This window comes from Equus quagga, chromosome 16 (genome assembly GCF_021613505.1).
Source record: "Equus quagga isolate Etosha38 chromosome 16, UCLA_HA_Equagga_1.0, whole genome shotgun sequence".
In the NCBI taxonomy this organism is placed as follows: Eukaryota; Metazoa; Chordata; class Mammalia; order Perissodactyla; family Equidae; genus Equus; species Equus quagga.
This window is the reverse complement of record NC_060282.1, coordinates 32,254,924-32,277,975: the sequence shown is the minus strand read 5'-3', so window position 1 is coordinate 32,277,975 and position 23,052 is coordinate 32,254,924. Positions and strand designations below refer to the sequence as shown.

The window sequence follows — 23,052 nt, the reverse complement described above, 5'->3', positions numbered from 1 at the left end:
CTAAGCAGCAAACTATAGAATAACACTAGGCTTACTTGTGACTTTGTCCCTGATAGAACTCACAGATATTTTCAAATCACTTGGGAGTTGTTGTAGACGTCACAAAATGTTTATAGCTATCTACTTCAAAATTATAATTATCAAAGTCACCACTAGATCTTCTTATTTAGTGTATTAATAAGGAAGCATATATATACACACATACATATATATATCCATATCTCCAATTTTAAAAAATGTTTTGATAGTTGTATTTCAGTATAATTTTTCTTTGTAACCCTGTGTTTTATTTTAAATATTCAAAAAAACATTCTGAGAAGGAGACCCATAGACTTCACTGCAAGAATGGTCCCTGGCATCGAAAAGAGAACTTGTGATCTAACTAAGACTTTGTAGAGTGGTATTGATAAACTCTTCATAGCTTCAGAATTTAAAAGGTTCTTCCAGTGAATGGGTTCTGCTGAATTCTCAAATATCACAGAGAAGCACTCCACCTTTTCTCTGCTCCCAACACCCAAGGGATATATTAAACAATCTTATCAGGACCAGTGGTTTAATTCAAGAGCATCTGAATGTGTGTGTGTATGTGTATGTGATGTGTATGTGTAGGGTGGGAGTACAAGATGTAGTTTTCAACATTCTCCAGAAGATTCATATCCCCATTAAAAAATAATTGAAAATGTAAGTTTAAGCTGTGTTAAAGATCTTTATTAAATGTGAAATACAGGTTTTTAGTGCTATTCTTTCCTGTATTTTTTTACATAAGAATAGTTTGGGCTGCCCTCCAGAATGTGATGAGAAGGAAGAACACTTATTGGGGAAAGCTATTCATTTTGCCTTAATAATGTACTTATTTTTATTTAGTTCTCTGAAGTGCCTTTTTTTTTTTCCTTAAAGAATCCTGATGTAGTCCACCCGAAAGAAGCACCTCCCTCATCTACTTTTACTAGTATTCGACCTGCACGAGTTGTATCTTCAACTTCTGAGGAAGAAGAAGCATTTACTGAGAAATTTCTTAAAATTAATTGCAGATATATTACCAGGGGCAAGGTAATGAATAACACTCTAGAAAAAAATCATGCTGTATTTATTACTAAAATACGACAATTTGACATTTACATTTTAAGTCATCAACATCAGCAAGTGCTTGAATATTTAAAAAAGGTATTGGTGGACCTACTAGTTTGGGTTAGTGTGGACCTTTCTTATAAGTTATAATCTAGTGGTCTGTTGCAGTTGTTAAAGGCAATGTGATATGAATAGATTCACTACAATAAGGTGCAGTTAATTTGCTGTTGGTTGAATATTTAAAAAGCTGATATAAAATGACCATTAATGGGCACTATTTTGAATGTTAACTCTTACAAACTTAGTATAACACATGAAAAGGAAGACAACTACTGTTTATTGTCTACCTACTATAGACCAGAAACTATAGGAGGTGTTTTAATTATTCTATCAACTCAAAATAATCCTGTGAAATAGATGGTCCTATTTCTTCTTCACAGGAAAACAAACTTTCATAAAAGGTTAATAAGTCCAGGGTTTCTCATTCATGGCTGGAATTCAAACCCAGTTTGAATCTATGTTTTATCTATCACACGTTGCTGCTTTTCTAAGCGAAGAAGTTACAGTTTATAAAGGAAATAAAGTAACACAGAATTGGAAAGTAAACTCCAAGTATTGCTTAGAAAGTAACTATGGGATGATACTGACTTTAGAAGTCACACATAAGAACCATTACTTTATAGTCATAATTCATAAGTTGTATTTGAAATACAGGTGTTTAGTGCTATAAATTGCCCCTATGTACTGTTTTAACTGCATCCACAATCTTGGTATGTTGTATTTTCATTTTTATTCAGTTCAGAATACTTTATTTCAACCTGGACTCATGGAATATTCAGGAGTGTCTTAGTTAGTTTCCAAATATTTGGGGATTTTCTGCATATCTTTCTGTTATTGATTTCAATGTTACTCCATGTGGTTGGAGAACATAATACTGCTTGAAGTCGTAAGTTATTTAAACATGTTTTATGGTTCAAAGTGGGTAAATCTTGATAAATGTTATATGTGCACCTGAAAAGAATGTGTATTCTGCTGCTGTTGGGAAGAATATTCCATAAATGTCAATTAAGTTGAGTGATAATGTTGTTCTTCTATATTCCTACTGATTTTCTATATGTTCTATCAGTTATTTACAGGAGGCTCTTGAAATACCAACCTATAATTGTGGATTTGTCCATTTCTTCTTTCATTTCTATCAGTTTTTGTTTCATGTATTTTGAAGCTCTGCTATTAAGTGTAAAAATGTTTAGGATTTTTATATTCTCTTGATGAATTGGCTTGCTTTATTATGAAATACCTTCTTTATTCTTGGTAGTATTCTTTGCTCTGAAATCTACTTTGATGAATACTAATTTATTAGTATTGAACTTCCTTTGATTAGTGTTAACATGGTTTAACATTAACAAGTGATTGAACTTCCTTTCAATTAGTGTTAATATAGTTTATCATTTCCATTCTTTTACTTTTAGCCTGTGTCTTTATATTTAAAGTGGGTTTACATAGTTTATATTAGAATTCACTCTGAGTTGTACATTCTGTGGTCTCTGACAAATATATAATGACATGTATCCACCATTACAGTATGATACAGAACAGTTTCATTGCCCTACAAATCCTGTATACACTGCCTATTAATCTATCCCTACCCCTGAATCCCTTGAAACTACTGACCTTTTCTCTATCTCTATAGTTTTTCCTTTTTCAGAGTGTCATATAGCTAGAATCACACAGTATGATTGTATGATTTAAGATTGGCTTCTTTCACTTAACAATATGCAATTAAGAGTCCTCTATGTCTTTCATGGCTTAACAGCTCATTTCTTTTTATTGCTGAATAATACTTTGTTGTGTGGATGTACCACAGTTTATCCATTCACCTACTGAAGGACATCTTGGTTGCTTCCAAACTGGGCACTTATGAATATAGCTTCTATAAACATTTGTGTGCAAGTTTTGTGAAGACATAAACTTTTACCTCATTTGGGTAAATACTAAGGAGTGAAATTGCTAGATCATATGGTAAGACTGTGTCTCACTTTGTAAGAAACTACCAAATTGTCTTCCAAAGTGGCTGTACCATTTTGCATTCCTACCAACAATCAATGAGAGTTGTTGTTGCTCCACATCCTCACCAGCATTCACTGCTGTCAGTGTTTTAGATTTTGGCCGTGCTGATTGGTCTTTAGTGTTAATTCATTGTTTTAATTTGTATTTCCCTAATGACTTAAGAAATTGAGCATCTTTTCACATGTTTATTTGCTATCTACATATCTTTGGCATTTCCATTATTTTTGAAAGATATTTTCACTAGGCATAGAATTTTAGGTTGATAGGGTTTTCTTTTTCTTTCAGAACTTTAAAGATTTTTTTTCAGAACTCATCTGTTTTCTGGCTTGCACTGTTTCTGAAAAGAAGTCTTCTATTGTTTTTATATTTGGTGTTCTGTACAAAGTTAATTTTTTTCTTTGTTTACATTTGAGATGGTCTCTTTATCATGATTTAGAGCAATTTGATTATGATGTGTCTTGGTGTACTTTTCATACTTGTTTTGCTTGGGGTTCATTCAGTTTCTTGGATTTATGGGTTTATAGTTTTCATCAAACTTGGAAAATTTTCAGCCATATTTCTTCAAATATCTTTTCTCTCCCATCCTCTCCTCTTCTTTGGGAACTTCAATTATACATATTTTAGGCTGCTTGATACCGTTCCTCATAGCTCACTGATACTCAGTTCCTTGTTTTCTTTCTCGCTTTTCATTTTGAATAATTTCAGTTGCTATATTTTTAAGTTCATAATGTTTTTTTTGCCATGTCTCATCTGCTATTAATTCCATCTGGTGTATTTTTCTTCTCTATAAGTTCAAACTGGATCTCTCATATCTTCCATGTTCCTACTTACCATGTACCATCTTTCCTCTATATTCTTGAATATATGGAATATAGTTATAATAATTATTTTAGTGTCTTCTCCCAATTCTTTTCTCTCTCTCACTTATGTGTTTGTTTCTGTTCGTTGATTTTTCTCATTGTTGAGTCACTGCCCTGTTTCTTTTCATGCTTAGTAATTTTTGATTGGATACCAGATATTATGAATTTTATCTTGTTGAGTACTGGATATTTTTGTATTTCTATACGTATTCTTGCATTTTTTTCTGTGACACAGTTGTTTCTTGGAAACAGCTTGATCCTATCATAGCATGTTTTTAAGATTTATTAGGCAGGACTAGAGCAGCCTTAAAGCTATAGCTACTTTTTCCCCCTTATTGAGACAATACCCTTCTGAGTATTCTGAGACTCTGTAAATTACAAGATTTTTTGCTCTGGTTCATGAGAACACAAACTATTCCTGATTCTGTAGACTCTAGGGCTTGTTTCTTCTGCTTCTTTCAAGTGCTTCGTCTCATCCTTGGGTAGTTGCTGTACATATAGGTGGCAGTCAGTGCTCAGCCAGAAGCTTGAAAAAGAAACCTCTGTAGATGCACAAAGCCTGCTCAGTGGGAAGTGCTCATCTCTCCTTTCCTTTCTCTGCCTGTGGCCTGGAAACTCTATCCACTCAGTATGCTGGGGCATTTGTAGAGCTCATCTTTTTATTTCCCCTTATTCAGGTATCACTGCCCAGGATTTCAGTATTTCAAAACAGTTATTTCATGTATTTTGTGTGTGTATTTGTTTTAGTAGTTTTAGGTAGAATTAGTTCTTGACTAGAAGCAGAATTTCAGTTAGTATTTGGATAAAAATTTTATTTCAGGATCAAAGCAAACATAAAGTCATTGGCAGAGTTAGGAATGGCTTACAGCCTTTGTTCTTGGAACATAATCTCTCGTTGGAGGCTAGCTCTGTTTATTCTAATTCATGGAAGAAAGTAAGCCGGAAAAGATGTTTTCTCATACAAGTCATCTTTTCTTCTTTCTAGTTCCCACAGGTTGATTGTAGTAAAGGTTATTTATATAAGAATTAGGGAAATTTATCAACAGTAACTATAATGGTTAGATTACTGTGGACTTAAGACTGAAAAAAAAAATCAGTACTACAAGCTTTTCTCTTTGCTGGGATGAATTCCTAAGACATAGTCTTTTATTTTTTATATTGTAATGTAAGTGGTAACTTTTACAGATAGGCTTTTTTTTCTAATAGAAATAGTGTCTCCTTAGAAGATTAGTTAGGTAATTGCACATAAGGAATTGGAAGTTATTAACACTAAAGAGAAATCTGTGCTTAAAGTTTCCAAAGGTCATGTGGATCAAGAAGATACTCTAATTGGAAACCTCTTACAGCATGATCTTTCTTCTGTTAATATGTCTGGATTTATGAAACAGTATTAGAAAAGAATGAAATGCAAATGCTTTGGCATGAGTTTATGATTTCAGACTTAGTCTTGGTCTAAAGAATTTGAGAAGTTACTTTCTCAAGAGATTTTTGTGAATTTTACATTGAAGTAATGTCTCTCATGGCCAACTGTTTTGATTTATGGAGAATGACATCTGACAGAATACCTCAGAGAGCCCCAGCTACAGGCAGAGAGAAGGAAGCTTGAAGAATACATCAGTGCATCTTTTCAATAGTAGCAATAAGGGTCCATTTCTGGAAAGTAGTGTTAGCAGCTTGATCAGTCCAGTGTTAAGATGTGGGGCTTCAAGCCCCTTCTAACCCAGCAAGTAGAAGCACAGTTTTGAAAGGCTTTTCAAATGATTTCTATAGTTACGCTACTAAGATTATCGTATTAGCATGTATGGTGAATTAAAGCATTAACGTTACACTGTGCCTTTTCTATCATGCATACCTAGTAATCATTGTCTTTGTGATAATCCTCTAAAGTGAAAGATAATATATGATGTTAAGCCAGTGAACCAAATATTATATCATCATTTAAAACTAATGCTCAGGTGAAATTTATGAAATCAAGAATGACCTGAAGTATTTCAGAGAACCTGGAGTTTGCTTTCCTTAATCCTTACTAATTGCTTGGTTTCATTTAACAAATAACTTAGTTTATAGAAGGTGAGATAAAGGAAGGTATTAAAGATCGAAAGTCTTTAAGATTTGTTGCATTGTATGTACTCTACTCTTGAGTATCTATTTCTTGGATTATCTCTGGCAGTGTAAATATCGCTACAACATACCTTACCGTCTCTCATTAACCTAAATTGTCTTGTGATCCAGAAATACAAACTGATGTATATAAATCTGTTTATTAAAATATTAATCAAAAGATGATTAGGCTATGGTTTATATAAAGTTACTCCTTATTTGAGTGGTTCGTGGTCTGAACTAAAAGAAATGCTATACAGAGTTTCAGATTCATTCCCTTTCCCCCACCAAAATGTACACATACACATATTCTTCTTTCCAGTATTGCATGCAGTTAGTGTAAATGATAAACATGTTTTCTTATCTTGAACATCTGCAGTAACTTTTTTTCCACTTGTGATTGGTTGACCATTTTTAGTAGGATTTTCTTTTTTTACTTGATCATTTTTAAAGGTGGTGTTTGTCATAATTTAAATTTTATGTTATTAAAGTTGAACCAGGTAAATTCACAGAACTGAATATGGACTTGGAAGAAGGGTATGATACCAAATCAAACGGGATTTCAGTTTTTCTTTTCCTTAATAGCTTCAGGAAAAAACTTTGAAGTAACTATTTGGTTTATTTTTAGAATTCTGTCTGGCTCTTCATTTATATGTTTAGAGAATATAGTGGAGTGGGAGTTTAAAAATGGAATTTAGGAATATTTGGCACTTGAGTTGAAGTGATTATAGTTTGTGACTCAAATGTGGAGAGATTAGAGTAAAAAGCATGAACTACTTGGATTTTCAATCTTGGTTCTACCACTTATTAGCTGTGTTATTTATTATTTAGAACAAGTTGCTTGGCCTCTCTCAACCTTAATTTCCCCACCTGTATACTCAGAACTATGATTATGAAGATCAGATTTACAATAACATATGTAAAGTATGATGCATACAAAGCATGCAATAAATATTAGCTGATATTAGTGGAGCCAGCTTTCTGTGGACTTTAGTTTGCTCATTTGTAAAATGAGAGGGTTGGACTTCATATTTGCATCGCTATTTTTATAAATGTATTTAAAATTTAATAGCTTTTCATGATTAAATTAAAATGATTGCTGTATACCTTAAAGGTCACCTAAGCTACCTAATTTTACAAATGAAGAAACAGGCCCAGAGGCTTTGCTTCCCAAGGTCACAAAGCTAGGTAGTAGCAGAGACAAGTGAAACAGAGATTTTTTTTAAGGTATTTTAAAGAGATTATACTATTTTCCTTTTATAATGAATTGAACTATCAACACATTATTAGATCTGCATTGTTTACGTGAAATTATATTTGGTACTTGTAGTGAGGGAACAACACAAGAAGCAGTATGCAAATTAACGTAAAACATGGCTCATGCCTTGCAGGACTTTACAATCCTTTCTTACATTGCTGAAGTTACCTTCAGATATAACTTACTGTTTTACTGAGGCTGCAAATTTTAATTCCTGACTTGATCGTTTGAAGGTGAATATGATATTCTTTGTATTTTGCCTCTGCTAAAAAGGAGAATTTACTGGGAAAATTTGGATTTTACTAAAAATGTTTTCATGAGAATGCATAGTGCTTGAATGTACTACTTTTATACGTAGTAGATGGCCTAACTTCAGAAGAAAATCAAAGTAAAAATAGCTAGAATACTTTTTTGAAAATTTAAGCTTTGGAGATTAAATGTTATTTTCTTTTTCATCTTAGGGCACAGTCAGTGGTGTGCTGCTAGTTACACCAAATAATATAATGTTTGATCCACATAAAACTGACCCCTTGGTTCAAGAGAATGGCTGTGAGGAATATGGCATCATGTGTCCAATGGAAGAGGTGATGTCAGCTGCAATGTACAAAGAAATTTTGGATAGCAAAATAAAGGAATCCTTACCCATGTAAGAGTGGTATTTATACTCTTTGCAATTTTATTGCATCTAGATAGTTGACCCTGGTCTAATACTCTTAGTATTTTTATTAGTTTTTATTATAGCTGTTTTTCATTTTATCAATAATGAAACAAAGGTATATGTAGTATTGAAAAGTTTATTCTTAGTTGTGCCTGGCATAGTTAGGAATTGTTTCAGATTATATTTTTATATTTGGTCAGAGAACCAAATATTAAAAAGTAACCCATAATACTCATTTAAGGTAATGTTTACCAGCCCTTTTTATTCAAATATAGCATTCAGAATTTTTCATTATTTCTATGAGCAAATTAATGTAATGTAAGTAATCAGGGGTAGCTTTCAAATTTTCTTTAGAGGAGCCTGAAGAGTCAGGTGTGTGATTTGGGGGAGGCCACATGAGCAAAGATCTGATACTGCCAAAGCCAGAGCAGCTTTGTTTTTAATTGATTGATTTATATGTTTGCATTTTTATCCCTCAGGAAAGTATAAAGTAGAGGGGAGAAGACCCACAAATTGCACAAATATAAAGAATTAATATACTTGGAATATACTGATCAGGGGATTTGTATGACTTAGATAACATAGGTGTGAGACTACAAGTCAGCACAGCCTTTGAAAGTAATGTGCTTGACCAAAGGAATGAGCAGAGAGAAAAAAGAGGAATAAGAAATAAAAAGAGAAGAACATACAAGATAGGTAGACAAAGGAAGGAAGAAGTAAAAAGGAGGAAAATTGGTATGTAATAGAATAGAACTCCTTCATTCCTTTGTACATTACTTTGTGTGCAGTTTAAAAACTGGCCTCACTTTAACTGATACTGAAATTTATATCACTGTATTAGCCCACAGGGATGATGATGGCTGTTTTAAAATTAACTCTGTGGGACAAAACTACTTACAAAGGAGAAGAGACGAGCAAATTATTTTTTTCTGAGGCAGCCTACATGAGTTATTAGGATACCTGTAGTAGAATAAAATCCCCCCTTCAAACAGTCTCCATTAAACCTTCCACCCAGTAGATATTATTTTAGCTTGGTAAACTCATCTTCAGAGGTGCAGATAATTCCTAGGATATCCTCTACTCTTAGTTATTTTTATAGATCATCATCCAAAGTCAGTTTCAGCAAGTAAGGATTATTGGGTTGAGTAGAGGGATGAGACAGAGGTGACAGAATGAAGAATTAGACTAAAAGAGAAACAATAAGATTATATATATGTATGTATGTATTGTCAGTCATTGGTGAGATTCACTTTATGTTGTCCTGCTTTTCCATTTGTATTATATTTTGCCAAATGATCTGTAACTATTCTACAAAGATGCTGTATGGCTTCTCTTGCAAATCACTGTTTTATCATTCAGGTCACCTGGAAAGACCATACATTTGATCCAAACATTTAAAAGAATTGCTCCAAAAATAAATATCTTTCAATCTTGCCTTATGAATTGATTGGAAAAAGTATTTAGCAATAAATCAGATAAATAAATCAAGTGGTTTTGCCATATCATGTATGGCAAAAAAGAAGTGTAAGATTTGATTGATTTTCTTCTGTCTTTTGTTGCTTTGGAAGCTGATTTCAAAGGTATTATTCTAGAACTATCTTGAACAATAGCAGCATCATTGATATAAATATATATTTAGTCTTTTGGCATGTTAACTCTGAAGGTTACAGCACTTACCTAAATATGTGTCCTGGGGCTGGCCCGGTGGTACATCGGTTAAGTTTGCATGCTCCACTTTGGTGGTCCGGGGTTCACCAATTCAGATCCCAGGCACAGACCTACACATTGCTCATCAAGCCACGCTGTGGCAGGCATCCCACGTATAATATAGAGGAAGATGGGCACAGATGTTAGCTCAGGACCAATCTTCCTCAGCAAAAAGAGGAGGCTTGGCAGTGGATCAGGGCTAATCCTCAAAATATCCTGTTAGGTTTGTCAACTTTGTTTCTTACCTAAGTGTCTTACTAAATGTACAAACATGGTTTCTCAAAATTTTTACCAAGTTCCAAGACTCTATATATGCAGTTTGAGTAGATCATCAGTAAATGACACTATTACATATTTAATAGCATTAATTAGATGCTTGTGTTTCTTAAGGTGAATCAGATGCAAAGGAGGTACAGATATGAATTGGACTTAAACTAATTAATACTTTTTTAAAAAATAAATTTTACCTATCCTAGTTATAAAAATTAGGCATACTCATAAAAAATTTTAAAAATACCAAAAAGTAGAATAAAGGAAAAGAGTTACCCAGCTTCATCATCCAGAGACAGCCAGTTTTTAGTGTGTCGACTTGCTTTCCAGTCTTTTCTATTCTCAAACTTGCGTAAATGTTAATATATTTTTCACTAAGAACTCATGTAATTTCCATTTATCACAAACTACTTTTAACTATTGTTTTAAATTGCTGACTTTTATTTCATACTATATATGTTTGTACTACCTCCTTCTAGAACTTACTCTAACTTTTGAACGTTAGCACTTAAATATACAAAGGTCATTAAACTTGGAACTCTAGATGTAGTTATAAACCATTCAGCTATCTAATATCTAAACTGTTTAGCTGAACAAGTTTGCTTGGAATTGTTACTAAGAGTTGATGCTGTTAGCCTAAAGAATTCCTCTAAGTACCTTTGCCTTAGTTCTATTCAGGTTGGTTTTCAGCTTTGTATTTACACCATATATTTTACTTTAATCTCTATGTAAATGTAAATATGCACTGTGTGTATGTACACATGTGTGAATCAGTGTATATTCGCTTTAAGACATTTACAATTTTAATCAAAATTTTATCTAAGCTTATTTTCCATATTCCATTGGTGAATAAGTTTTGGTTTAGAATTATAGCTTCACCCAAAACTTTTACATCATCAACTTCTCTTCAAGTTTTGGTTTAGAATTATAGCTTCACCCAAAACTTTTACATCATCAACTTCTCTTCAGGTAGATTAATTCAGGAAATTTTACATTAATGTTTCCTATATCTTAAGCATTTGATGCAAAAGCTTGACTTAATTACTTGGTCTATATGAATAAATTAAGTTTTTGATATGCTGCTAAGAGAGTTATGCTCTATCCTTTTAAAAAAACCTTTTTAGTGATATTAATTCAGTGTTAAGTTTGTGGAAAATAAAATACTACAATTTAAAAAGTTTAATAACTTTTAATTTTGTTTACTGACAGAGAGATAGATCACTTATCAGGAAGGGACTTCTGCCATTTAAAGAAAATGACAAGAAGTAATACTGATGAAATAGACTCAAGAATCCGTGATGCAGGTAATGACAGTGCCAGCACTGCTCCTAGGAGCACTGAGGAGTCTCTTTCTGAAGATGTGTTCACAGAATCAGAACTCTCTCCTATACGAGAAGAGCTTGTCTCTTCAGATGAGCTGCGACAAGATAAATCATCTGGTGCGTCATCAGAATCTGTGCAAACTGTCAGTCAGAGTGGGGTGGAATGTTTGACAGTCATATCGGAGTCCACTGGTACAACTGATCGTTTAACATCTGATCCTGGACAGTCTGCAAATGAAGTTGGGACTCTTTCTCTTAAAACTGATTTAAATAATCTTGAAATGGCCACTAAGAAAGGAGATCAAGCTACAGATAATTTTCAAGAAATATCAGGTTCTAAAGAACAAACCACAAGTATAAAAGGTAATGCAGACCAAGATCTTAATGAGAACTCACTACACCAAGAAGAGGGTGAAAAAGGAAGTATGCCTTGTGGTGAAGCAACAGAATTTAAACAAAGGCAAACTGTCAGCAAAGGAAAACAAGAAAAGGAGCAAAATCAGGACTCAGAGACAGAGGTAGAAGAGCTACGGAAACTCTGGAAAACCCATACTATGCAACAAACTAAACAGCAAAGGGAAAATATTCAACAGGTGTCAGAAAAAGAAATTAAGCATAAAATAGCAACTGCAGATATGGAAGGTAAGTTTTGATTATATAAAGTTAATTCATCTTATTGCATATTGTCTCCCTCTTTCCTCACTGATTCTAAAAGCTCTTGTATCTTAGGGCACTCTGAAGGATAATCTGGTAGTGCTTGACTGATGTTTCTCTGGAGACAGGTATATGGTCTGTGAGTTCTACTGTCCACGGTGGATTGTACAAATAATGAGCAGCTTTTCCACCGTGTTTATATATTCCTGACCCACTGCATTCTATCTTTAAAAAATTTGTTTCTCGGCAGTGCACACAAGCACTGTAATATCTTTGATTTCTACATTTTCTCTTTTTAGTTCTTGGTATGTTACCGTATTAATATTTATTTTTTCATGGCATATAATATCCTAATTATTTGTTAAATAAATAATTATTTGTTATAATAAGTTAAAATCCTATCTTAAAAAAAGTGCAATTAGACATAAAAATCTATTTCTAAAATTCTTCCAAGTGTCCAGAAGTTCCATCGTTGTCTGATATATGTTTTCCTTTAAAAAGCAGCACTAAAGATAAAGTAAAATACCATTTTCTCTTTCAGTTTTGTTTTTTGGTACTATTTACTTATGAAAATTATAATAATAGTCCTTTATTTCTAAAATACAGTACTTCTGCTTAGTACATTATGAATTAGATGGGGTGTAGCTCAGCTATCTTAGCTACATTTCTTATATTCTATTGGAACATTGATTCCAAATTAATCCAACTTACATATGAACATTTCTTTAATTTTTTAAATTCAGAATTCTTTTATTAAAATATACTTAAAATTTGCCATTTGAACCATTTTAAGTGTAAAATTCAGTGGCGTTAAGTACATTCATGTTGTTATGCAACCATCACCATCATCCATTTCCAGAACTTTTTCAACTTCCCCAAGTGAAACTCTGTACCCATTAAACAATAACTCCCATTCTCCCCTCCCCCCAGCCCCTGGCAACCACCATTCTATTTTTTATCTCTAAGAATTTTTGCCTCTACTCTAGGCACCTCATACGAGTGGAATCACACAATATATGTCCTTTTCTGTGTGACTTATTTCCCCTTAGCATAATGCCTTCAAGTTTCATCTATGTTGTAGCAATGGTCAGAATTTCCTTCCTTTTTAAAGCTAAATAATATTCCGTTATACATATCACATTTTCTTTATCTGTTCATTCATTAATGGACATTTGGGTTGTTTATACCTTTTGGCTGTTGTGAATAATACTGCTCTGAACAGTGGTGTACAAATATCTTTTCCAGTCCCTTCTTTCAGTTTTTTGGGATATATGCCCAGAAGCGGATTTGCTAGCTCCTATGGTAATTCTGTTTAATTTTTTGAGGAACGACCAAACTTTTTCACAGTGGCCGTACCATTTTACATTCTCACCAGCAATGAACACAGGTTTGGTTCAGTTTTTAAAATATTGAATTTTCTTTGCATCATCTAATTTAGACATCCTGAAGACCTAAGGATTATACTCAATAGATGTTAAGGAATTTGTTTACTCAAAACAAGTTCTATAAAAGATTGAATATTTCTTCTTTTGTAATATTTTTTCTTTGTTCAGAGCTAGTGAATGTTCATTAACGAACATTTGTCAAACATAGGAGGTTTTTAGAAAATTTGTAAAGATTACTTGGAATTCATCACCTAGAGATAATTGTTGCTAACATTTGATATATTTATCTTTGATGCATATATGCATCTACATGCACATATATATACAATTTTGGTATTATTTGTACCTATATCTACATATGTATTTATTTTTTATAAAAAGTAGAGATTATATTTTGTGTAGTGTTGTATCCTGCATTTTTCACTTACCATTTTATGTCATCATCTTCCCCTGTCATTATACTTCTTTGAAAACATGGTTTTTAATGGCACTGTAAGTTAACCATTTACATATTGTTAAGACATTCAGTTGTTACTAACGATTCATATTGTTAAGATATTTCCTGTCTTTGATGTAAAGAATGCTGGCATGAATATGTTTATTTGATATCTTTGTATCTGATGGTTGCATTTTATTTCTAAATCTTTGTCAAAGATAAAATAAGGGGTTCTGTTTAACCAAATAATGTGGTAGATTACTTTCATTTTAGTAAGTTTATTGGGGTGTAGGGTTTGATGAGGGGGAGGTCCTATTATGACATAATGCTCAGAGGAGAAAAATTGGTAAATGTGTTTAGATAGGTATCTTCTTTTTTGGGGTGCAAGATGGGAGAATGAAAATTAGTTTTAAGTAACTTGAGAGTCTATAATAGGGAAATATTCAAAGTTTTTGGTATTTAGTGACTAATATAAAAACCATTTAATAAATATAAAACTGTGGAATATAATTGTGGGAAGAATGGTAAAAGTTCACTCTTTTAACCAGGTGCAAATATTGGGGCTCAGATAAATTATGTGCCTTGAACAATATTACACAGAAAAAAAGCCATGACTAGTATCCAGATTTCCTGACTATAGCTACGTACTTCTTCCTCCACAATATGCCACCTTCGTAAGCTAATTAATGCCCAGATTCCTGAATTCAACCTATTGTCAGACCCTCAATATACCTTATATCAGCATGTCTGGTTGGAAGAGTTAGAGATAATTCAGCCTTAATAAACTGTCCAGGTGGCTGAATCTAGCATACTGTTAATTGTTTTATCATACCTTCATATGTATGTAAAAGTTTCAGAAACTTTGTAATTATTACACATTTTTGTAACAACCATATTAAGGTAAACCTTTAAAAATTTTACAGACTTATTTAGATGTTAATCCCAGAAGGCTGATAAAGAATATATAGAGAATTATATATATATATATATATATATATAATTACTTTGGCATGGTTGTTACAAAAAAATCTAACAAAAGAATTCCTGAAGCTTTCACATTTTTTCCTCATATCCTTGGATGTAATTTAATTTCATACCTTGGTTGTTAGTTCATTAGTCTTGCTGTACCTGTCACTCTACCTTTGATGGAAAAAATACAAGTTACTTAAGAAAATTGACTTACATGAGTATCAGTAAATTGAAGTTATATCTGTAGTTATTTGTCCGAAGTTTGGAGGTAAACATTACTTAATCTTTGTTATTTAAGCATGGTGTTACAGAATTGAAGAAACACTTTGTGTCTTAATTCTAGGTTCTGCACTTTTGAAAGAAAAGAGAAGGCATCGGTTACATAAGTTCCTATGTCTCAGAGTTGGAAAACCAATGAGGAAAACATTTGTATCTCAAGCAAGTGCAACAATGCAACAGTATGCACAGAGGGATAAGAAACATGAATACTGGTTTGCTGTGCCACAAGAAAGGTAAAAAAACAAACAACAACAAAAACTTGAAAATATTATTGAGATTCCTTGAATTAAAATTATTTTGTATATCACACCACCAGTGGCAAAGTACTTTTGAAATATATAGTTTATGATTAAAACCTGACATCAAATCTATTCAAAATCACTTAGCTCCTATTTTATACTCTTTAATTTACCCCATTTTTAATTTTATTCACCTTTGTGGTTTAATGCAAAAAATATGAATGTGTAACTAGTTTCAGTAGTAAAGAAACTTACTTAACAAGTCTCAGAGCAAGAAGGTTCATTAAAATATTAACTGGTATGGCCCCTACTTCAAGGCACGTAATGATGTATACTTCCTTTTTTAAAATTTCATCAAGTACTTATTGAATGCCTATATACATAACACTAAATTAGCTGCTAAAAGGATGTGGTCTTCAAACTACTTTTTATACCCCCTACACAGTAAAGTTTTTCATCATAAGTTGAAGCAATTGTACAGGATGTTTGCCATCACTGTATTGTAAATATTGACTTTTTAAGTTAAAGCTGTTACACTGATCTTTTCAATATATCCGGTAGAATCTAAACAGCATAAAAATTTACCCTCTACCGTTATCCCTTTCAAAACTACTTCAATGTGCTCTTCTATAATAGTTAGAATTTGTATCGTTACTTTTCCTCTTTGAACTTATACCATTACACCTCCTCATAGAATCTTATTATAAGGTCCTATATTTTTATTCCCTATTCTATTTCCCTGCAGCAAATTGCACTTATATATCTGTGTATATTATTACTATTACATTTATTTTAAAATTTTTAGTGCTATTTTTTGAAAATTTTGTCAAAATAGTAAAGGGTGGTCTAAGGTTTACCCTACTTGCAAGCTAAGAAGTCTGCCTCAGTTTGATGCATGCTGGCAAAAAACACAAGAGTAACAACAATAGCAGTAGTCAGAGTAGCAGCATCTTCATGAGTTCTTTGAGCTTCATTTCCCATAGTGTGATGTGAAGAAGGCCAGGTGACAGCTGCACATGCCATGAGTTATATTACAGAAGAAGAACCATAAGTTTAGGAAACCTAAACTTTTTATAATGTACAGTAAGCGTGGTTACCCTTTGCTCCAGAAGGATACTACTTCAACCTTCTATGACTATGCTGTATTTCCTGTGCTAACATACTTAAAAGATAGTGCTGAACAAAGTACTGAAGACATGCAGAAATCCAAGAGGAAATTGTCTATTAACAACTACATTATTCCAAATGTTACTTAAATCCAGAAGAAAATTTTATTTTACTATTACAATTATTATTAATACACAGTTGATCAAAGTAACATAAATTATTACACATAAAAAATATAATATCATAGGAAATGACTTAATAAAATAGATGGGGCTTTCCTTCAGTTAGTTTATATCCCTTGATGAATATTGTTTATTGAAATCATGAGATAGGATTCAGCCCCTCAGCTCTGGCTCCTCCATTTTTTGTTTTTTTAATAAGTACTGAGAAGTTTTGTTCACAGAAAAATATGAGACTGAAAAGAGTTTTATGAGAATGTGACTCCATTCTTTAAACATGTTTTTATTTATATTCCAAAAAATACTTAATCATCTTTCATTAAAATTATTTTTAGTAGTCATCAGTGAACAACTCCTTTAAAAACTTCTTTAATTTTGTGGAAATCAATGAATTAGAAACCACCTGATATGCAAAAGGATTTATTAACCAGCCTTTAGAATCGTTTCCTTGTCTCAATGCCAACTTTGGGCAGCCTGGAAGTTTTTATAATTTAAGTTATGTACCATTGTAAAATTTTGCATGGGTGAGGCTATGCCCCTTTTTTTAATAAAGTAGAAAAAGTGCTATAGTGAAGGCAGAGAACAGGAAATCTGTAAGATACCTTGACCACACTGTTCTCAGGCAGATTAGTATGAGTGAAGAGTAACGTATGGGAGTAGAAGATAAAGAAATCGATTCCCTTAGGAGTATCTTAAGTGTCCGTGTACCTCATGGAAAGTCTTTATATACTGCTCTGAAGACTGCTGCTTTCAGGGATATAATGATGAAATTCTTCTTCCTCCCTTTCCCATCCAAATATGCAGTACAATGTGTGCATTCAACAAAATGTGATTAGAGTAATCTAAAAATACGGTATGATTTGCATAATTCACAAATAACTGAAAGGCACAGAGCCAGATATTGACTTGCCAGTGATATTGAGATGACAATGAAAAATTTAACTTATTATATCTTAGTTAAAACTAACAAAGATTTAGTTTTTCTCATTTCTGTTGGCTTTATTTTAATTTTTACATGGAATTTTCCATTTTAACGTCATTGCACCTTGGCTAATGTTCGTTAAAAATTCGTTTTATTAAGATTTTGAACTTTATTGTATACATGTAATTTATGAACATTTCTGTTTTGGTAGAGGCAAATTGTCTAAAAGATGAAACTTAACACCCTTTTAATATGTTAGCTGGCACATAAGAAACAACACTTTAAAAAAAAATCATTAAATTAGAAACATAACTTCCAGAACTGTTGTTACTGAGTGGTGTATGTTAGTTGAGACTTTTGTACTCAATTTTTTGAAGTCAACAAAACATAGATATTTGAAATATGTATTTGACCCTCGAATGTTTTTACCAGGGATTTAATTATCTTTTTATAACAACAAACTTTACTGTAGTAAACAAAATTGAAAAGAGAACAAGAGATTTAAAAGATTAGATCATCTATCCCTGAATCAATAATACACTGTGTGTTCCTGGTATCATTTAAAAGTTAAACACGTTAAATTTCTGTTAACTTGGAAAAATTCTATATAGTGTTCAGGTTTCAAAATAGGCAATTAGTAAATTGTTTACTTGTATTTTAGATAATTAGAACATTTTGGGAATGAGGTCAAAATTGTGGGTTCAGTTTCCCTTCCCATCATTAGTTTCTTTAAAGAGAAAAAAACATTACCATGGATAGCATGTGAACTAGTGAAAAGCATGCTAAGGAAAATCGTAATAGTTTTCTCAGAACAACTTGACAGAACACAGCCAAATAAATTTTTTTAAGTTAATGTCTTTCTGGTAGTGGGCTTTGTTATCTTTTTAAATAGAGCATAATGTATATTTTATGTACATTTTAAGTTTTCAAGTTTTGTCAAGATACTTAGCAAATATAATTTTGTAATTCTTGCTAACAGCACAGAATACTAGGTCTATTATTAATAGTCACTTGTTCTAACAGGACAGACCACTTATATGCCTTCTTCATTCAGTGGAGTCCAGAAATATATGCAGAAGATACTGGTGAATACACCAGAGAACCTGGATTTATAGTAGTAAAAAAGATTGAAGAATCTGAAACAAATGAGGATTCTACTAGTGAAGCAGCAGCAAGAGAATGGGAGGTAAGGAGAAAAATGTGAAGATTTCATTCATCTTTTCACTTTGTGTGAATGTGTAGCTTTATGATAGAACAGGCAAAGTACGAGTGATCTTTGTACAAAAGAGTAATGTTTTTAAAGGTTCACTGTCCATATATATATATATGTGTGTGTTTTATTGAATAAATCTGGTTAGTAACTTTAGTTTATTACTATTTGTCATTTTCCTTTTTCTTTAAAATACTAGAGAAGCAACTTGTCAGCAATAAAATGACTTTTGACTGCATTTTTGAATAATATTAATTGCTGTTATACTAATTTTCATTCGACTTTTTTTCAGATATGATTCATTTTAATATCTCCTGTATAGAGGAGGTTCAGCAGTTATTTAACATGTTCATAGAAATGAGCACTTATTTCTAAGTCCATATGCAAGCGTTATCTTGACATGAATTTAGCAATAATATAAGGGAAATAAGCCGATACTAATTTTACAAAGTAGTAAGAATTTTCTGTTCTCAAATTTACTGAACTTGTCCAAATGGCCAAATTAACACTGGTTGACTTTTTATAACCTCTTTTAGATACATCCTTTAATATTGCATATCCTGTTATACATCTTTGTTTTGTGGGATTGATAGTGTGACAGTATCTGGTTTTTCTGTTGTTGCAGTTGCCTGAATTAATTTCTTCTTGATGCATTAGAAAATATAGAGCAGATGCTAAAATGTGATAATAAATGGAATCAACTTTTGTTATCCATTTGGTGTTAATGTTCGTGGTTGTTTATGTGATTTTAATTTATTGTGCATGTGCTTAACATGTATAGTGATTGAAGGTATACGTGGCATGTCTTTTGTTTAAAATGCAAACCTAATTTTGAGTGTGTCTAAGTCCACTCTGTGTCGTGTTTACACATCAGTTTCTACTGTAAGTCCAATATAACGGAGTGAAAGAGGTAAACATGTATTGAGCATTTATTTGGGACTTTTAGTACTTAAACTAACATCATTAATCTTCATGCTGCTAGCTAATACAGGATTTAGTGACAACTAGGTAATGGTGACATTTCTAACTTGAGTGGCAAGGTGGATGGCAATATATTCAATCAAGTAAGGGAATTGGGAGTTTTCTCTCTATTGGGGTTAGAGCACTTAACTTTGGAAATAATAGACTATTATTATTGATTATTTAACTAGTGACTATTTTGATTCAGAGGAACTGCCTCAATTCTTGTGGAGGACTCTGCAGGTTATAATTTCTAAAGAAAAAAATGTTTCCTCACCTGTTTTCAACCAGAATTGATTCAGATGAAAAGAAAATGGAAGAGAATTCTAATTCTAGAAACTTTTTGCTGCATTGTCTAGAAATTGTGCTGCACTGTCCAATATGGTAGCCATGCCACATGTGGTGAGTACTTGAAGTGTGGCTAGTGCAACTAAGGAACTGAATTTTTAATTTTATTTAATTTTAATTAATTTAAATTTAAAAGCTGATACTTGATTCAGTAATTGGATAACTTAAATATGCTTGGAACAACTTGGATATATGAATCTTTTTCAACTATAAATTTCATGAAATGTAAATATGATCTTAAATAAATCTAAATACAAGTAAGATCAGGTATTTCCTATGAAAATTTAGTGTCTGAATTGAGATGTGCTATAGTGTAAAATAGACTGATTTCTATAGATACAGCAGCCACTAGCCTCGTGTAGCTGTTGAGCACTTGGGATGTGGCTAGTCCAAATTAAGATATTCTGTAAATATAAATATACACTGGATTTTAAAAATTTAGAGTTGATGGGGCCAGCCCTGTGGTCGAGTGGTTAAGTTCACACCCTCCGCTTCGGCGGCCCGGGGTTTCGCTGATTCGGATCCTGGGCACGGACATGGCACCATTCATCAAGCCGTGCTGAGACGGCATCCCACATGCCACAACTAGAAGGACCCACAACTAAAAATATGCAACTATGTTCCAGGGGGCTTTGGGGAGAAAAAGGAAAAAATAAAATCTTTAAAAATTTAGAGTTGAGAAAATATAAAATATCACTAATTTTATATCAGTTATGTTGAATTGATAACATTTTGGACATATTAGGTAAAATAAAATATATTAAAGTTTAACTTTTTTTTTCTTTTTTAATATGGCTACTAGAAAATTTATGATTGCATATGTCCTGCATTGTATTTCTCTTATACAGTGCTAGTCTAGTGTCTTATGGTTACTAAGTGCCTAAAAAGTATTTTTTTCATCCAAAGTCCATTGTTTACTGTAGGGCTCACTCTGGGTGTTGTACTTTCAATGAGTTTGAACAAATAAATGTATAATGACATAAAAAATATTGTAAAAGTTAAAATAGTGTTTTAAGAAAGGAATTTGGCTAGAGGACTTATATAAAATAAGAGTACTTTAAAATGTGTAGTGATATTTTGGGGGTTTTTTCCCACCTACCAGGGGAGAAGAGGTGACTTCAAATTTAGGATGAATTTATTATGGCAACCAACTTGAGCATCAGTCTGTTTGAGTAAAACTATCTGCTCTACTCACTTTTACTCTGCTTCAGTGGAGATCTTGATTATCCCGACTGTTATTTAGGCAGAAATATATTGCTGACTAGAGATTGATACATTAGGGAAACTTCTGCATACGGTAAACTTACCTTCACTTCCACTGCTCTTCTATTTGCCTCCTGTCCCTCTCCCTATGGAAGTGCCATGAGGGCAGGGTTTTGTCAGTTTCATACACTACTATGTCCTCAGCATTAAGAATGATGCAGGCATATAATTTATTCTCAATAAATATTTATTAGAGTAATGAATAAATTTGGGCATAGATTAATATAGGATATAAAACTTCTACTCATCTTTCAAAATTGGTCCATATCATAAAATAAGTTATGTCAGTTGTAGTAAATATTTTGTCATAAATAATATATATAATTTTGTATATTATATAATATATAAAGTCCATAGACTCTGGAAGTTGGAATTAACTGACAGTCCAGCCTCTCTCATTTTACACTCTTCTTGGTTCTGCTTTAGCATATTCAGTGATAAGGAGTTTATTACCTCAAGGAGCAATACTTTACATTTTAGGACAATTCTGTTAGAAAGTTTTTTCTTACAATGAATTTAAAGAAACATACCTTTGTAAGTTTAACCCATTTGTCTTTGTTCTTCCTCCCAGTACACTTGAATAACAACAAAATTTTCTATATCCTCTGATAAGCTGGAAATATTTATCTTTCTTTTAAATCTTCTTCAGGATTATTTTCTCTGGTACTTCCACTGTTTACTCTTTTAACTCTTTCTAGATCCTGCAGTATCCCCATCATTACCTTAAAATGTTTCAAAACGTTTATAATTATGGCACCCCAAATTACTGAAATGTGGACTTGAGATAGCAAGAAAAATTCTGTGATATTTAAAATAATTTCAGTTCCAAAATATGCAAATTGAAAGTCAATCCTATTGAAGATAATTAGAAAAGACTGGAATTTAACAATGAGAAATGGTGAGAAAAAGAAGGGAGAACGGAGAGATTTATATTTATATTAGAGATTTTTATATGATATATTTATATTGGAGATTTGTACAGTAAATTCCAGAGAGAGATGAGAGCAGCAGAAACCTATGTTTACTAAGAAAGAGAAAAGTTAGCTACATTTTAAGGTGATCAGGAGTAAGAGACTGGATGATACATCAGAACTAAAATTGCTGAATATTGGGAGAAAGAATCAGGAATACTATGCATATAACTCAAGATGTGTGAGAGCTTGATATTCTTTAATATATGCACTTTATTGTTTCAGTTTAGTCAATATAAATATAGTTAACATAAAACATCAGCTTGCTTCAACCTTGTTTTTTTTTTTTTCTTCCAACCTTGTTTTTTTAGCCATATCTTAAGTTTCTTAATTATGAGTTCTGCTAGTGAGAGTTTAATAATCTTACCTTGCATCTGACAAGGTACTGCTTATTGTAAAGTCTTTTCATCTGGTTATCTGCCAGTATCCAATGACAGGAAGTCAGTAGAGCATGTATAGTGAGGATGATATTTGATATGGGGGCTTTGCAATTTTGTGAAAAATGTTATTTTTTGGTTTTTGATGGGGGTTGTTTGTATGGATATTTGCTGAAAAGGGAAATGCCCTAATACATTTCAACAAAGTGTCAGAAAGGTCCTGAGGTAAAGGTGGGGTAAGAGGCCTGTTGACACCTACTGTTTCCTGATGATAGTGCTTTGATTTGGTAAATATACAAAAGTAGATCTTAATGATATAATGAATTTGCATATATCAATCACCAGTTTAATCAACTTATTTCATCTATAATCCCTTCTTTTCCTCAGTTGTTCACATTTCTTCAAATGTCATAAAAATGTGTAAAATACATGTAATGTGAATG

General features: G+C 32.4%; 1 protein-coding gene across 8 annotated transcripts in view; it reads left to right on the top strand.

Annotated features, from left to right (window-relative positions):
• The window catches only part of OXR1 (oxidation resistance 1), a 449,619-nt gene that overhangs the window by 398,119 nt on the left and 28,448 nt on the right, over positions 1–23,052 (top strand). For all 8 annotated transcript variants that reach the window (XM_046642007.1, XM_046642001.1, XM_046642004.1 and 5 more), the window contains 5 exons: positions 898–1,050; positions 7,815–7,999; positions 11,198–11,952; positions 15,098–15,266; positions 18,504–18,666. In XM_046642007.1, coding sequence (XP_046497963.1) covers positions 898–1,050; positions 7,815–7,999; positions 11,198–11,952; positions 15,098–15,266; positions 18,504–18,666 — 1,425 coding nt within the window. The remainder of the gene's footprint in view (positions 1–897; positions 1,051–7,814; positions 8,000–11,197; positions 11,953–15,097; positions 15,267–18,503; positions 18,667–23,052) is intronic.